At 41.2% G+C, this 18,244-nt stretch overlaps 1 protein-coding gene and 2 long non-coding RNA genes across 5 annotated transcripts in view; 2 read left to right on the top strand and 1 right to left on the bottom strand.

Moving 5' to 3' along the window:
• The window catches only part of LOC126372444 (calcium-transporting ATPase type 2C member 1), a 63,121-nt gene that overhangs the window by 34,553 nt on the left and 10,324 nt on the right, over positions 1–18,244 (top strand). For all 3 annotated transcript variants that reach the window (XM_050018208.1, XM_050018206.1, XM_050018209.1), the window contains exons 7-17: positions 559–690; positions 1,351–1,517; positions 2,199–2,344; positions 2,900–3,096; positions 3,961–4,140; positions 4,697–4,794; positions 9,920–10,137; positions 10,820–10,989; positions 11,862–12,025; positions 12,919–13,052; positions 17,468–17,571. In XM_050018208.1, coding sequence (XP_049874165.1) covers positions 559–690; positions 1,351–1,517; positions 2,199–2,344; positions 2,900–3,096; positions 3,961–4,140; positions 4,697–4,794; positions 9,920–10,137; positions 10,820–10,989; positions 11,862–12,025; positions 12,919–13,052; positions 17,468–17,571 — 1,710 coding nt within the window. The remainder of the gene's footprint in view (positions 1–558; positions 691–1,350; positions 1,518–2,198; positions 2,345–2,899; positions 3,097–3,960; positions 4,141–4,696; positions 4,795–9,919; positions 10,138–10,819; positions 10,990–11,861; positions 12,026–12,918; positions 13,053–17,467; positions 17,572–18,244) is intronic.
• LOC126372591 (uncharacterized) lies at positions 4,840–7,822 on the top strand. Its single transcript, XR_007567181.1, has 2 exons — positions 4,840–5,898; positions 6,845–7,822. It is a non-coding gene; the product is annotated as an uncharacterized LOC126372591 (long non-coding RNA).
• Positions 7,881–9,186, bottom strand: LOC126372590 (uncharacterized). Its single transcript, XR_007567180.1, has 4 exons — positions 8,695–9,186; positions 8,460–8,574; positions 8,142–8,362; positions 7,881–8,064 (listed from the first exon to the last, which is right to left on the bottom strand). It is a non-coding gene; the product is annotated as an uncharacterized LOC126372590 (long non-coding RNA).

Genomic DNA, 18,244 nt, shown 5'->3' with positions numbered 1-18,244 from the left:
TTGTTGACTATTATGTCTGGAAATCTCGGCTTTTCGAGGTTAAACCAATTGGAGTAGTCAGATTTACATCCTTTTTTGTTAAGACTACGAGATAGGTGAGCCACAGCGCCGTCTATAATGGAAAATATACCTAAAGATAAATTAATATCTCATTGGTGCAAGTCCGGTACCAGGGATAGAACTGGCACAGCCCGTTTGAGAAGCAAGCCGGTAAACCACAGGACCACAGCAAGTTTTTATTGGAGTATACATAAAATCTTTTAGCGACATCTTCCGAATGATACAAGGCAAAGAGCCGCCGAAGACTCCTACAGATTTATATGAACACCGTCACAAGCCCAGCTGTTTCTTGGCGGAGAGTGTCAGTTCTATACGTAGTATTCTTTATTCTATGCCTATAGCAAAAAACAGCAGCAAACAAAGGGCAGTCCACGCAGCATATAGCCGTACCGAGTGGAAAACCATAACCTGTGCGCGATCCTCAGCAGTGAGGGAACGACGAAGGAGAAATAGCAAAAAAGTATTTATTCTAAAAAAGTCTTCAACCTTATATTCCAGGTTTACCAATAGTGGTGACAGTGACTCTAGCTCTGGGCGTGATGCGGATGGCGAAACGCAACGCCATAGTCAAGAAGCTGCCAACTGTTGAGACGCTTGGCTGCGTTAACGTCATCTGCAGTGATAAGACCGGTACGTTTACACAAGAGTCTTCTTCTGTCGTATTAGTTGTAACATCAATGACTGACCTCATCAACCCTGGTGTCAAGGTTCCAATGACCGAGTTCATCTACTCAGGGTCCCTATTAAGCCGCCAAAGGCCCCCGATGTGGCTCGTGTAACGACTACATACTTACTTAAGTAAATAATAGCCGGAACCGACTGCTTATAATAGTAGTTTTCTTCTCTCGTGTGGGTTGTGAGATCAATGACCGAGCTCATCAATCCGTGGTGAAAAGGTTACTATTGAGCTGCCGAAGGCAAGACTGCTTAAAGTGTCCTCCGAAGGATCATCTTACTTTCAGACAATTGAGTGATCAGCTTGCAATGTCCTAACCAAACTAGGATCACAAAGCCATTTTTGTGATAGTTTTCCAACGGGTCGTAATCAAACTAGGATCATAAAGTGATTTTTGGGATTCGAACCCGGGACCTGTGAATCGAGAGCTCAACTCATACCCAGTATAGGCGCTCTCATAGCACCACCGTTGGTCAAATTGCATGGCAGCACAAAAAAGAAACAAAAGTGTGCTATTAAGAAGATGATATATTCTTATTTTTCTTTTTGTATGTTGGGTAAGAGAATATATTTCTATCGAACATTCGTCAAAAGACTTCCACTATCTCTTTCAGGTACTCTAACAATGAACGAGATGACAGTAACGACAATATCGACCTCCGGGGGTCACATAGCAGAGGTCACCGGGACTGGGTACAATGCGTGCGGGGATATCCAACTGCGTACGCACAAGGGGCGGGACTTGGATGTCGCTAGGATGGGCGTAGCTAGTATGTTGGAGGTAAGTTCAAATTGTACGAGGTTACTATTTTAGAGACATGGTAGTCCTATCTGGTAGAACGCTTGCCTCTCACTTTGAGGTCGCAGGTTCGAATCCCATCAATCCCAGCACAGGCCTAAACCAATGTATGTCGAATTTGTTTTTGAATTCATGTTTGGATCATAAATGATTATCACGTGCTCAGCGATGAAGGAAAACATCTCGAGGAAACCCACATTCTCAAGAAATGGTTCACATACCACTTTCGGAGGTATGTGACCTAACCCGTATTGGGCTGGTTTTCCCTTCACGGGTTGGAAGGTCAGACAGGCAATCGCTTCATTTTTGCCATCGCAATACTCATGGAAAAGTTAATGTTTTTTTTTTTAAATTATTTACAGTTCTATTCTTTTGCGATGAAAAATTCCACTTGGTATCAACTCAGGTTCATGGTCTGATATATCCGCCAAAGTTTTCATTAGGCTGTGTTTCCATTGACGCGGAACTGTGCGGAGATGAGCTGAGATGTGCGGATTTGACTAATTACAGCGTTCGAGAGAGCGAAAAACGAAGACGCTCTGTCACTCTCTCCCTCACTGTGATTAGTCGATTCCTGCACATCTCCGCACAGCTCCGCGTCAATGGAAGCCTTACGTTGTCACTAACAGCCTGTATGTTGAAATTGTGACTCCTTCCCCTCAGGTGGGTGTAGTGTGCAATAACGCGACCATCCGCTCGGACGTGTTATACGGGCAGCCCACAGAGGGCGCTCTGCTGGCGTGTGCCATGAAGAACGGAATGGGCGAACTGAGGGAACAATATACACGGCTGCATGAGATACCTTTCAGGTGAGAACTGATATTAAGGCAGCTAAACTACTCAATTATATAACAATATTTTATGTTTATTTTTTTTAAAGAACGTCTAGGACTCTGTGCCGAGGTTTTTCTTGCAGCTTCTTTTCCCCGGCTATTGTATTGTTGTGAGAAGCTGCAGTAGTTTTAGGCGGATGAGACGTTCGTTATGTAAAAAATACGATTCAAAGTGTAACTATGTTACCTACTGAATAAAGATATTTTTGAATTTGAACTCGCTTGACGATTTTTCCACTATACTCCTTACTCCCGCTGTTAAGATAAAAAAATCACGTTTTAGTCTCCTTCTATCGTGTGAGTTAGATTACCAACCTCATCAACCACGGTGCCATGGTATTATTGAGCCGTCAAAGGCCCCCGATATGGCTCAAGCGTCGATTACTCACTCACATCAAATGGCTTCTGCCTTCCGAAGCACGGATCATCTTACTTTCGGGTAATCAGTCTGTAATTCGGCTGATGGGGTTCGTAATCCATCTCACAACCCACACAAGAATTTAGAAATAAAATATCATTTTTTCTCGCCAGTTCTGAGACGAAAATGATGGTAGTGAAATGCGCGCCAAAGGACAACAAACGCAAAGAGGAATTGTTCGTGAAGGGTGCGATTGAGAAGATCCTTCCTCTTTGTACTCAGTACATTGACAGTGCTGGCAACTACGCACCGATGACCAAGGAGAAGCAGAATGATTTCATAAGCGAAGCTTATAATATAGGACGGATGGGTAAGTTAAACCGACGAGTATGAACACTTTGATGAGAGTGGAAGAAGCGAAAAGTGATGTGCCAGGACGGGAGTAAATGGAATTCCGTGACCTCCTGGTTAATGATGATAGGTTCGCCCCCTGTGACATGGGACTTATATAGAGCTGGCGAAGAGTTGGTGCATATACTATGCCGGTATATAAGATATCGGCAAATATAAGATTCCAAGAAATATTAGTACTCAATGTTTTGAGATAGATGGCAGCATAATGATGAAATTTGGCAATTGGAGGCACTAAGCGGTACCTTTAAGAGGTAACGGCCTCCGTGGCGTTGGGCTCGCGATCCGGAGGTCCCGGGTTCGAATCCGGTGGGGATATATAAAAATCACTTTGTTAACCTTGGCTTGGTTAGGACATTACAGACTGACCACCCGATTGTCCGAAAGTAAGACGATACGTGCTTCGGAAGGCATATTAAGCCTGGTCTCGGTTACTAGTAACTGATACAAGTACGTATTTGTTGGCGGCTCAATAATAACTCTGACTAGAATAAACCACGCGATGGAAGAACTTCAAGAGGTTACGCCGACAGGATACGAGTGGAAAAAGGTATACAATACTAGTGTGAAGAATGATGAGGTGAGCTTGAAGGAGAAAGAATAATCGCGTAAATATGTAGCGAGGATAATAGCGCGGGAGCGTAAGCAAAGCGACGCGGGTGTGCTCGGAGTCGTTTCAAGCGGCACTGGCGATGCCCGCGGCGAAATGGTAGCTCGCTGCGTGTGCGCGTCTCCGCGCCCCCGCATGCTCGCCCGGTGTAGTGATGGGACGTCGTCGATGTAGTGATGCGCGGGTACTTTGACGCTCACGTTGCGCCCGCAGGTCTCCGCATCATAGCGCTGGCCCGCGGCGCCAGCCTGGAGGCGCTGACGTACACGGGCGTGTGCGGCGTGTGCGACCCGCCCCGCGCCAGCGCGCGCGACGCCGTGGACACGCTGCGCCGCGCCGCCGTCGACGTCAAGATGCTCACCGGGGACTGCAGGCCCACCGCGCTCGCCGTCGGTACGATGGATTCTACTTATTATGATAATTAACCATTTATTTCAGGCTACAGGAGCCAATATAGTCGATGGCCTTAGGATCATAGAGGTATATGGTACCATTGAAAACATAGATCTGTCTGACGAAGTATATTAGGGTAGCATGTTTTTGAAGATTATATATTTTCACAAAAAAATATTCGGCAATTTCTCACTTAGCACACAATTGTTACCATAATTTTATTTCCCAAATAATAAGTTTGCCAAAATAATTTTGTTTTAGTTAAAACGGCCACATCGAAGCAATTCAAAGCAAAGCAATATTGCAATTTGACATTTGCGCATATAAAAGTAAGTGCACAATGCCAACAAATGTCATATAGCAATATTGCTTTCTTAGATGATTTGCTTCGATGTGGCCATTTTAACGCCCCAGATGGGCCTATTATATAAACAGATTGCTTTCTTATAAACAGATCTTTTTTAATTTGTGTTGGGGTGTTACCAATTGGTTCTTTTTAGAATTTCGACAGAGACTATGCAATAAAACTGTTACAATATCACTTGTGTATTTACAGCTCAAATGGTGGGTCTGGATGTGCTTCACTCTCAATCCCTATCTGGCGAACAGCTCGACACGATGGCGGACGATGAATTAGACCGAATCATTGATACTGTAAGTTTCTATTATTTGCTTTTGTCTGTCAAAGGGCAAGACGATTACCTAGCATATGAACATAAAACATAAACCGTCTATATACAGGGATTTAGTGAAATCGTAACGAAATGTTTGAGCGATGGTTCAGATCATGATTCTGAGTTGATAACAAGTAGAATGTTCCGTCGCAAAAGTATGGAACTGAAAAAAAATCACCAAATTTTTCATGAACCTTCCGACAGGAAAATCCACTTGATATCAACTCGGAATCATGGTCGGAATTATCCCCCTCGGTATTCGTTACGATGCCACTAACCTGGGGGCCTACCGGCTAATTCGCCGAACTTCGGCGACTTGAAAACGATTCAGATAAATCGAAGTTCGGCGTTTGGTACCGGGTAATTTCCGATGTTCATTGCAATCTGGATGAAAATCAATCCATAGATAATAATAGACATATTAGAGGGGTGCATGATTGAACGAATGACTTTTGGTCTTGCGTTTCGTTGAGACATTTGGTAAACATTTAATATTTTATATCATTATGAAATTAAAAAATACAGACTAATTTTGTATGTTATTTTTATTAATTGATAATATTTTTAGTTAATCACTTTGTAAAGTCTTACAAATGTTTAAAACAAAAGGAAAATGCAACGACGGATTTTTCTTTTGCAACTGAAGTAATGAAACGCAAAAAAAAAAGAAAAATGACGTTATGTTATATCAGCTGACATACTTGAATTCGCGCCGAATGCAACAGTTTTATCTTCTCAGAATTTATACAATAACAACAATAACGAAAGAAATGTAAGTAAATTATTAATCTAGTAGTAGTAAGAAACAAGTCAAGAAAGAATAGTCACATAATGAACCTATTCATTGTTCAACAACTTAAATAGTTTGTTGGAAACTTGTAAATGTATCTTTTTGTTTTTCTAGATCACCGATTTACTACCTATTAGATCTAGAGAGTCGGAGGCTAGACATGGAGGAGCGACTTGTTTCAGCAGTCGACAAGCTGGCTGGCTACAGCTGCTGAAGCTAATAGCAAGGCCGCGGATATGCAAACAGAGTTGCTTCGGCTGCTGCTGGAGGAAGTTAGGTGAAGACCAATATAAGGTAATTTACTCAAACTAATTAAAAATTGTATGGAATTGGAGCAAGTAGGAGAAGTTTATAAGGATCACGACACTTGGTGGTCTGTCCTAACTGCCTACCCCGCCAGGGATGTAGCGTAAAGATTGTATGTATGTTATATGGGTCGTTCTTCTTTTTTATCGACAATAAAAAGACATTTTCTCGATTTATCGGATTTAACATCTTTAAAATTATAACGGCAATAAATATTTTAAAACATCATATAAAGATGTGTCTGTAGAGGACTATTTAGTGGTTCTCTTTATCTTGGTAACATACTTTTCTTTGCAGGCGCATTCCAAAAAATATTGTGACAGAGTGGCCCTTTTCATCGGAGACAGCATTTCAATTTACCACTCTGTCACATAATTTTGTAAAAAACGATCAAGCTACGTTAATAACTAATTGAGGAACCGATTAGTATTTTGCTTGTATTTTGAGTATAATAAGATAACTATATTTGTGGACAATCAAAACATGAAATAAAATTCTAAAACATAACTTATCAGAAGCAGAACGAAGGACAGATCATTGTCGATAAAAAAGAAGAACAACCCATATACCCAAATTTACCTCCTTGATCAGCATATTTTACTCCATACTATAGCAAGAATAAAGGCCAAAAATAAATATCCTTATACCTTTGTATGTGCTACTTTATTACATTCCAAAATATTTTCTTTACATTGTATTTCATTCCATTAGAGTCGGCTAGTGTTCCTAAACTTTTAATTCATGAAGGACCACTTTACAAAATTTCTGCTTTGCCGGGATCACCCAAATAAATAAAGTAATAACTAAAGGATTATAACTAGTCTATAAAGACTATTACTAATGTACACGATAGACGTCATAAAAACTTTGTCATATTGTGACTGTTTATATTTCGCATGTATTTTATATGAATTAATGGATTTATTTATTACAGGTTAAAGAATAGCAGCATGACAATTCTCAAGAACGAAGACACTAGAGAAACTAAGTTAAAATACTTAAGTAAAAACATATGTATTCAATAAACTTGTATGTAAATATTTAAGCTAAAGTATAAGTACTCCATTTATGTTATTTAAGTGAAGTTGTATTTAATTGAAATACTTAAGTTTGGTCATGTTATTTAAGTGAGTTTGTCTAGGGGTAACATTAAAGTACATTAAAGACAAAGCAACTAGATATCATTTTTCCAAGAACTATTTTGAAACAAAAATAATATAGCATCACGCTTCTATTCCCGAAGGGGTAGGCAGAGGTGTATAGTATATGTATACACCCACTCCTATATTTAATTTAAATACTTAAGTTTGGTCATGTTATTTAAGTGAGTTTGTCTAGGGGTAACATTAAAGACAAAGCAACTAGATGTCATTTTACCAAGAACTATTTTGAAACAAAAATAATATAGCATCACGCTTCTATTCCCGAAGGGGTAGGCAGAGGTGTATAGTATATTTATACACCCACTCCTTGCCAACTACTATCTAATAAAAAGATTTGTATAGGTGTATTGATGAAGATGTTGGATGCAATTAACTTATATTTCCATATTATAGTAAGAATTGGGAACAATATTATATTTGTAGTATGTTCTAATTGATTACATTTCTTTGATCCACCCGCAGGGCTTTTTTGATTATACTATTACACATTACAAATAGTCTAGTCCCCATAAGGCCCCGCAAGCTTGTATTTATACAAAATAAATGGATTTATTTATTACAAGTTAAAGATAGATGGATAAACTACTTTATTAAGCACAATGGACACAAGATTAGAAAAATGTATCTACTTGAGAGATAGGTTGGTTAATGAGAGGGGTGCAATGAAACAAATTATGTAATAACACAAAATAAATAAATCTGCGTAATGAAAATAGTTTATTTGATGCCAATAAAGAAAGGTTTGTTTAGATGTTGTATTATTGAATAACAAATCTGCCACTTTTGATTACACCACACTGACTTTGTAATTTACTTTTCAAGGACCACACAAGTCCACTTAATGAACTTAAACATATTTAAATTAAGGAGATGTTCCTTTTCCCTTCTCAAAGTGCTGTTGTTCCAAATATGGTTATCTTGGCTAGCAGTCTAGCACTAACACTCCCATTGGATGCATCACAAATGTAATGCACATATCTCCATCACAAACCTGAAAATTAAAATATTTTTAGCGACTCAATCATAAGAATCAAAACAAATGTAGCTAGTTAAAGGCATGATTCTTACCAACATAACATGCAATGAATGGTAATACTTGCTATTGAAGAAGGCCTCTTCCCACTTGTGAGGTTGGATAATGACAATGTGTGTGCCGTGGATGCATCCAAGTACTCCAAGAAATCCAAATTTGTCATTAAAACCTCTGGAGACTTCTACATGCTCAGTTTTTGTCCGAGGAAACTTGATATATTATCTCACGATTGCAGGCTGATTGAGGGCATTTGTCACTGTAATATATAACATACAGATATTATATTGGATTCATGTATAACTTTAATTATCAAAATATAAGGTAAAATATAACATAATATAGTAACCACCTACCTTAAAGTCGATTGCACAGTTGTAGAGCATTGGACCTCCAAATATGGTCCTAAGTCATGATACAAAGTCCGAAATGCATCTTTTGATAATCTAAAATTATTAATGTAGCTACTCTCTGAAACAAAACAAAATAGATAAGTATGAAATGATCTAAAATCGCTTCTAGTAAGTTCAGCAACTTTTCCTCTGTAAACATTGAGCCACTTGTTAGAAATAATGTTATAAATAGATGTACCTGTGAGAAGTATATACTGGCTTTTCTCTCGAAGTATCCTGCAATCGATTTGCTCAAGATTCTGAAGACATTTTCTTCCGCAGCAGCCCATAAAACGACTATCTCCATGACACTGTATTTAGGTATTTAAACACGAAAATCCACGCCGATATCAATTTTATATTGATTAAGATGTTCCTAAAATTTGTCGCCCACCGTAAATAGCTCCTAATATTGTTGAAAAACAGTGAAAATAAGAAATTAAAATTGATCACGGTTACTGAAAAGTGCCCGGCTTCAACTGACACTTCCAATGGGAATCGGCTTCAGGCGCCGAACTTCGATTTTTTACGCGGTAGCGATTTAGTGTCAAAAGTACTGAAATCATTCGTTCAATCGGCTTGCCGAACTTCATGTGACGTCACGAATCGGGGATCGCCATCTTGGCTGCTTACGCGGTACGACAGAATCAAATCGATGTTCGATTTGCTCCAATCTGAATCGGCTTCGTCTTAGCCGGTAGCCCCCCTGTACGTCCCACTGCTGGCACAGGCCTCTATATTGGTGTATTCATATTTATGTACATGAGAAATAGGTGCAATTTTATTCATAATTTCTGACAATCAATGATTGTCGGATACAAATCCGACTATCATTTGTAGTTTTCACTAACACAGTTGGCTCACTATTAAGTTGGTCTAACAGAAAGCTCGGTGAGGTGTGGGTGCTTAGTTGCCTTTGACTACCGTATTGAGTCTGTGACTTCATATTCTGAAGCTCTTGAGTTTCTTATTATTAGGTATTTTGTGTGTACTATTTATATAAGTAGGTATATATTATGTTAGGTTATGTATATAGGTTTGGTATATATATTTGTAAGTATGTTATATATTTATTTGCATGTATTTATTGGTAAGTTGTACTTACAGTTTGTACCCGCAATCTTTCAAATATTTTTTTTTTACATTTTTCCCTCACCTTATGGTTGTCTGGAAGAAATCGCTTTAAGCGATAAGGCCGCCGTTTGCCATGTACTTGGTTAAGAGACTTTTAGTTGTTATTTATTTTTATTTTGGTGCAATAAAGTGTATTTATATTGTATTTTTCAATCCGCACTGGGCCCGCGTGATGGTTTAAGGCCCGTTCTCCCTATCCATCCATAGGGAAGGCCCGTGCCCCAGCAGTGGGGACGTTAATGGGCTGATGATGATGATATTGTATTGAGTTATGTTATTTTCTTTGCCAGGTAAGCGTGTTCTACCGTGTGACTCCAAAGCATAAGCTGGCGATAGTGAAGTCCCTGCAGCGGCTGGGGAACATAGTGGGCATGACGGGAGATGGCGTGAACGACGGCGTGGCCCTGAAGCGCGCAGACATCGGCATCGCCATGGGCCGCAACGGCACCGACGTGTGCAAGGAGGCCGCGGACATGATCCTGGTTCAGGACGACTTGTATACCATCATGTGAGTACCCTTGTTTGGTTCCCTGGTTTGGTCAGGGCATTACAGGCTGATCACCTGATTGTCCGAAAGTAAGATGATCCGGAGGAGCTCGGTGGCGCAGCGGTAAACGCGCTCGGTCTGCGATTGTTGAAGTTAAGCAACTTTCGCAAAGGCCGGTCATAGGATGGGTGACCACAAAAAAAAGTTTTCGTCTCGAGCTCCTCCGTGCTTCGGAGAGCACGTTAAGCCGTTGGTCCCGGCTGCATTAGGCCCGTGCCCCAGTAGACGTTAATGGGGTGGTGATGATGATGAAGATGATCCTTGAACCCTTCGTGCGGGAGTCGGACTCAGGTTCCGTACCTTTGGCCGGGTTTTTTTTTACAATATATATGGTTTTCGCTACTACAAAAACATTTGGCTGTTTTTGTGGTATATCTACGATGTTTTTCTTTCATGTCAGATTTCAATCGAATTTGTTTCTCAATAAAAATGCGGCCATTGGTCCCGGTTTCCACTTACTGATATGAGTAGTCGTTACACGAGCCAGGTCTGAGGCCTTTGGCGGCTCAGTAATAACCTTGACACCAGGGTTAATGGGGTTGGTAATCTCCCTCACAACCCATACTATAGAAGAATAAAAATGCTAGATTTCACCGCCGTTTAATTTAATATATTAAAGTTTTATTTGTCCTTCTGTCGACAGAGCGGCGATTGAGGAAGGCAAGTGCATATTCTACAACATCCGCAACTTCGTCCGCTTCCAACTGTCGACGTCCATCGCTGCTCTCTCCCTCATCGCCCTGGCTACCCTCATGGGGATACCCAACCCGCTGAACGCTATGCAAATTCTTTGGATCAACATTATTATGGATGGTGAGTTTTGTATTTCACTTAATAGGGTATACAATCACCCGATTGTCCGAAAAAGTAAGATGCATCCGTGCTTCGGAGGGCACGTTAAGCCGTTGATCCCGGCTATTAGCCGTAAAAGCTCCTCTACTAACCAGCATTGGAGCAGCGTGGTGGAGTATGCTCCTTACCCCCTCCGGTTGATTGAGGGGAAGCCTGTGCCCAGCAGTGGGACGTATATAGGCTGTTTATGTATGTTATGTTATTTAGGGTATACAATAAAATACAAAAACGCTTTATTGCACTTAAAATGAATGTTAAAAATTAACAATTGTGTCGGTGTATCGGTTGTAGGGGTGGTAAAATGGCCACATCGAAGCAATTCATCTAAGAGAGCAATGTTGCAATTTGACATATGCGCATATAAAAGTAAGTGCGCAATGAAAACAAATGTCAAATAGCAATATTGGTTTCTTAGATGAATTGAAGTAGCTCGGTGGCGCAGCGGTAAACGCGCTCGGTCTGCGATTGTTGAAGTTAAGCAACTTTCGCAAAGGCCGGTCATAGGATGGGTGACCACAAAAAAAAAGTTTTCATCTCGAGCTCCTCCGTGCTTCGGAAGGCACGTTAAGCTGTTGGTCCCGGCTGCATTAGCAGTCGTTAATAACCATCAATCCGCACTGGGTCCGCGTGATGGTTTAAGGCCCGATCTCCCTATCCATCCATAGGGAAGGCCCGTGCCCCAGCAGTGGGGACGTTTATGGGTTGATGATGATGAGATGAATTGAAAAAGTAACTGATTTGACTAGTTGGTAACTAGGCTATTTTCAGCGGGAGTAGTAGTGTGAGGCTATGTGTGCGTGTGAGTGCGCTTGTGTGACGTGTGGTGTGCGCAGGTCCCCCCGCGCAGTCGCTGGGCGTGGAGCCCGTGGACCACGAGGTGGTGCGGCGCCGGCCGCGCGACACCACGCGCCGCATCATCTCGCGCGGGCTGCTCGTCAACGTGCTGCTGTCCGCCGCCATCATCATCGCCGGCACGCTGTGGGTCTTCAACAGGGAGGTATGTCGTACGACTCGCCAATGAAGGACTTCTTAGACGACGTTCTCCGAAATAGACCGCCTGTTGTGCTTTTCTGTATAATATGATGTCCTTATCTCTGTATTTTGTGTCCATTGTGCTCAATAAAGTATTTTATCTATCTATCTATCTATCTATAGACACAGCGTAGTCATACGCTTATTAGTAAGGAATGCAATCCCGACTCGAGATCGCGAATTCGAGATCCCGTGGGATACGAACCTTTGGGGATATCGTCTAGTTCATAAAAAAAATACTTAAAGTTAGGATGGCTGAAAACGATGAAAACTGTTGGTTTGTGATAGTGATAGTAAGAAAATAAAACCTTTATTCATCAATACTACTAACTAAATAAAATAAACATAATGAAAACATAACTTATAACTCAAGGAGATTCACCCAATCCCGTCAGTCTCGAATGATATCTCGTCATATTATGCTTCGGGATTGATCCCTAAAACGTACGTCGAGATCTCGCGAGATCGGCTAATGGCAGTAGGCTCGCCCCTATCATAGGACCTCAACATAGCTGGCGAGGAGTTGTTGAGTTGAATGTACTTGTAGCGGACCCAACTAGTTGGCCACCTAGTTCAATAATGCAGTCTTCAAGTCGTGAAACGCGATATCGAAGTTTACACAGCAAGACGCATATATACAACTTTCAACATAACACCGTTGGATCGTCAATCTCTAGTCACACTACCAACTTGTGGCTAGCGGGGTACTATACTCAGTTCGGTACCCCCAAAAAACATCCTCGTCAGAACACCTTTTGGGAGTCGGAGTCAACTACGTCGCACCTGCACACCCCTACACCTCTGCATGCCCCTTTAAGGATACAGGCGTGATGATATGTTCTATAACCTGTGTTGCAGATGTCAGACAACAAAATAACCCCGCGGGACACGACGATGACGTTCACGTGTTTCGTGTTGTTTGACATGTTCAACGCACTCTCCTGCCGCAGCCAGACCAAGTCAGTGTTCCAGGTCGGCCTGTTCTCTAACAAGTGAGTATACGACAGGAGCAGAGAATAAGATAGACCGGTATGCGGTATATAATATATCCGACAACGGCGACCTCAGTCTCTTCTCTCGTGCGCTCGAATTTGACTGGTAAAGCCAAACTTTGTTCTGAAAACCCGGTCACATTGGAGGCAGAATAGCCGAGCTGACATTCGAACGCACTGTTAGGAGCGGCTGGTATCAGTCTTTTTTTAAAAAAAAAAAACACTTTTTAATTAACTACGATAAAAACACTTTATTATAGAAAACACAAAGAATTATATGAAGCAATTCTCTGATTTCTGACGACTCTATTCGCGCGCGGTTAAAGGCTGACTGACTATCGTATCGATGCAAAAGAGTTTTATTAAAATGAATTTGTTTCCGTTGAAGTTCCTTGTGGAAATTAATATTGTCGATGTTGCAATTCTTTAGTATTAAATTAGGATATAACAGCACGACTTATAGAATAAGGAATAATACTAGGTATAGAACGGCAACTCTCCGCTCCCCACCAGCGTCTGAGCTGGGTTAACCTCACACCCCTCGGTCTGACTTTAGTCTTCAATCGTATGCACGTCAGAAATCACACACACAGATGTGTAGTGTCTGTGTGAAATGAGGATTTTGTATGGAGAGTCCTAGGACTGTAATGAGTGTCACACGGGGAACGCGTGTTTAATCCCTGGACTTGCACCAACGAGTTACTACTTTATCATAAGTGTAGTTTTCACGAGGAGCTCGGTAGCGCAGCGGTAAACGCGCTCGGTCTGCGATTGTCGAAGTTAAGCAACGTTCGCAAAGGCCGGTCATAGGATGGGTGGCCACAAAAAAAAAGTTTTCATCTCGAGCTCCTCCGTGATTCGGAAGGCACGTTAAGCCGTTGGTCCCGGCTGCATTAGCAGTCGTAAATAACCATCAATCCGCACTGGGCCCGCGTGGTGGTTTAAGGCCCGATCTCCCTATCCATCCATAGGGAAGGCCCGTGCCCCAGCAGTGGGGACGTTAATGGGCTGATGATGATGATGATGAGTTTTCACTAACACATTTGGCTCGACCATTATAGACGGCGATACGGCTCACCACTTATCACGTTGGTCTTGTTAGACTAACGTAACATTAAGTGGTGGCTTTCTGTTGAAAGCTCGGTGAGGTGTTGGTACTTAGTTCATCTTGCGATGGACGTACCTCTGACCATCCGAATTGGGATATAAAAAAATAAATAAAAATAAAATAAAAATAAAATGCATTTATTTCAGGTGGGTACCCATATTGTAAGATATAATTATGTCACTTTAAAATTAAAAGTTCATCATCATCAGCCCATTAACGTCCCCACTGCTGGGGTACGGGCCTTTTCCTATGGATAGATATGGAGATCGGGCCTTAAACCACCACGCGGGCCCAGTGCGGATTGATGGTTATTTACGACTGCTAATGCAGCCGGGACCAACGGCTTAACGTGCCTTCCGAATCACGGAGGAGCTCGAGATGAAAACTTTTTTTTTGTGGTCACCCATCCTATGGCCGGCCTTTGCGAAAGTTGCTTAACTTCAACAATCGCAGACCGAGCGCGTTGACCGCTGCGTCACCGAGCTCCTCAATTAAAAGTTATTACAATGAAAAATAATAATGAAATAAAGTTATACAGGGTGTTAGTGACATCGTAACGAAAAAAAAATGGAACGCCTATTTTATTGTACTAAAAACGATGGTGGGTGTTTTTCTTGTCGCAAATGTTTAATTAAGATTTTCAATTTTTACTGTGCCGCAATGTAAGTCGAACAACGCGCCACACAGACGCTAAACTTACGCGCGGCCACGTTACGCGTGCGTGATACGATGTTGATATCTAGGTAGGAGTTTTCATTCTCTTGTATTTAGATGCTTAGTGGTTCAACGTTTAAAAATGTTGTTTGTTGAAGTAGAACACCTACTGCCACGATTTTTCACGCACGGTACCTACCTACCAGTTATTAAAACGTTCCTAACTTATTAACAATAAAAACCCTACTCTTGCCTTACCTTAATTGTTATTCCTTCGGATGAAGTACCTAGGTAGGTACCCTAGAACATGTCACGTCACGTAGGTATGCAACATCGCGTTTCTTCCGCGGTAGGTAGGTATCACACGCACTCACAAACACAACACCTTGCTCTTTAATAAACATCAACAATCTTCCATACTTTTGCGCAGTAAATGGTCTATGATCTATCATCATAGTCGACACTACTCATTTACAGAATGAAACAAACACTCACAAACACGAAAAAAATATCCTCGAAAAACATCACGCGATTCGGGTCAAGCTTAGTATTCGACTGAGCGGAAGCGCGCGGCGGCGTTAGCGCAAAGCATCAAAGGCGCCGACTAAGGGCGCCGACGACGCACCGGCCGCGGCCGAGTCGAGCCGACGACTAGAGAGAGAGAGAGAAGTATGTTTATGGTGCAAGTGACAGAGAAAGAAATAGTATCTGTTCGTATGCCTACTTTATTGGCGAGCGTTGCCCTTGACCCGTGCGCCGGCTATTCACCTGCGCATAGCTGAAGTTGTAGATACGTTATTATTATTATTGATGACATTGATAAAATTTAATAATTAGTAATTTTTATTTGTTTATTTTAAATGTGCGTTCTATGCAGCTTAAAACACAATATGGGACTGAAAAAAATCTAATTTTTTTATGAATTTGGCGACAGGAAACTTCACTTGATACCTATCAACTCAAAGAAATACCTAGTATCTGTTCGTAATGCCTACTTTAGTCTCCGTGATCCGTGAGGCTATTCACGTCCGAGTATCCATCAAGACAGATCAAACAAGCCCTAACTCGGAGGTCTTGCGTCCCAGGATCCTTTAATTATGTCTTAGAACCTTCTTGGCCTATGTGGTCCAGTGGTTGAGCGATGGGATGCGGAGGGTCCGGGTTCGTATTCCGGTGGGGACATATCACAAAAATCTGTTTATAAGGCCTTTGGTTGGGACGTTACAGGCTGATCACCTGATTGTCCGAAAGTAAAATGATCCGTGCTTCGGAAGGTACGTTAAGTCGTTGCTCCCGTCTACTAGGTACTTATGTAAGCACGTAGCCGTTACATGAATATTGTACACAGAACAGGATAGGTTTAATTAGTTCTTTACTGATGATTTAACAATGAGATTTAAAACCACGAATAACTTAGTACTTAGTACCTCGGTACCAACATGTAACAAGAAAAATAAGATCACTCCTCTCGGACAATTTTTTTCTTTGAACATGCCGACATTGCCTACGCGGCGGAGTTGCCGAACTATCGATAGGTAGATTATCAATTGTTGAACTTGAAAATTGTCTAAACTATCGAAAGTAGTGATAGTACATTTAGATCGATACTAGCGATAGTACCGATAGGTCTTGCTTTGTAACAATAATGGGTATTGATCTAAAAGATCTATCGATAGGTACCTACTATTGGTTTTTTTTTTAACTAGGTATCGATAGAATATCGATAGGCAACACTCTGGCGGAGTGTCCGCCCAATTCTAGACGCGATCTCGCTCGATTTTTGTGTAGCGAGGTTTTGCGTAGGTACTTACATACTAAGTTGGTGGATGGTTGACATAGTAGGTAACTAATTACCTAATCTGTGGTGGTTGTGTTAGTTGGTTGTTAGTTATTCTAATGACAACAAAGAATACAATTATTTACTGTTTCAACTGTTTTAGGTAGATAATGGCCCCGATTCCTATGAGTAAATGAATGAATAACCCGGTCGAATCAAAAAGGTATCTCGCTGGTATGCAAACCGTTTCACGTGTGCTGTCAACTTAATTCTGTCGGTTGTTTTAGATTTCTGCTTAAAATTGACGTGTATTCCATAAATTTTATGCCTGTTGATTATCCGTCCATTTAAGAATAAGAATAAAATAAATTTATAATTTACGATAGACAGAGAAAGAAATAGGATCGGTTCGTAGTGCCTACTTTGTAGGCCGCGCCGCCGCCGCGCCGCCGGCGTGCGGCGCGGGGCGCGCGGAGCGGGGCGTGCGGAGCGGGGCGCGCGGCTCGGTGCGTGTGGCCGTTGACCCGTTCGAGCAGCTGTTGTCTCCATTACATCGAAAATTTTCGATAATTTGTCATTATTGTTTTTTTTATTGAAATTTGGGTTCTATGCAGCTAAAAGCACAATATGGAATTGAAAATAATTAAAAACAAAACTCAAAATTTCATGAATTTTGCGACGGAAAATTCCACTAGATATTAACTCAGAATCATGGTCTGAATCATCCCTCTCAGTATTCGTTACGATGTCACTAACACCCAGTATAGTCGTCAGCTTATGTTATATAAAATACATTCCTATTGCATAAGCTAGATACAGGTCTATTTTTACCATGACTATTCCCTTCGTCTAATCAGCAATTGTTCATGTCCCCAGGATGTTCCTAGTGGCAGTGACGCTAAGCCTGGTGGGCCAGATGCTGGTCATCTACTTCCCGCCGCTGCAGCGCGTCTTCCAGACCGAGGCGCTTACTGGACATGGTACATAATTATTACTTACTAAGATAGATAAATTATTATTTTACCCACCCACTTGGAACGGAAAACACTCAAAATTTAACACACGCTGTATGCATTATTTCGCACACATAGAAAGCTCATAACAAACAACACTATGTAGGTACACAAAAACGACTGCACACTGCACATCTGCAAGAACGATCGGTGCGATTATGATATATACGTGTTCGACCATATCTATGTGTACCTCATCTTGTTATTGTTATAATTTGTTGATCTGTTACCTATTATAATCGACGAATCTACAGTGCACGGTAAAACTTTTTAAGTTTGTGATGTACTGTACTAAACATGATAATGTACTTTGCAATTGTTTATAATAATAATAAAAAAAACCTATGACAAAAAACATATATTATGAAAGAACACTATAGTTCAAAGAAGCTAAAGCACAACGTATATCGATTAGTTAGGGTGGGTTTAAAACTGCGACAATTCATCAGAGTTCTGCAGGGCTAACATGCGAAACATGATAAAATTATCGATCGATTCAATAAATGTTGTCGAAATCGATGAGTTTGTTTTTTTCCCAAACATGCGTGCCGCGTGATTTTGTTCGTATTTTGACAGTACGACATGACTTATTTGGGTAACACATGGTAACACATGGTATGCTATGCTATTGACTTATTGG

Source organism: Pectinophora gossypiella, chromosome 14 (genome assembly GCF_024362695.1).
Source record: "Pectinophora gossypiella chromosome 14, ilPecGoss1.1, whole genome shotgun sequence".
Classification (NCBI taxonomy): Eukaryota; Metazoa; Arthropoda; class Insecta; order Lepidoptera; family Gelechiidae; genus Pectinophora; species Pectinophora gossypiella.
This window is presented reverse-complemented; position numbering and strand designations above follow the sequence as displayed.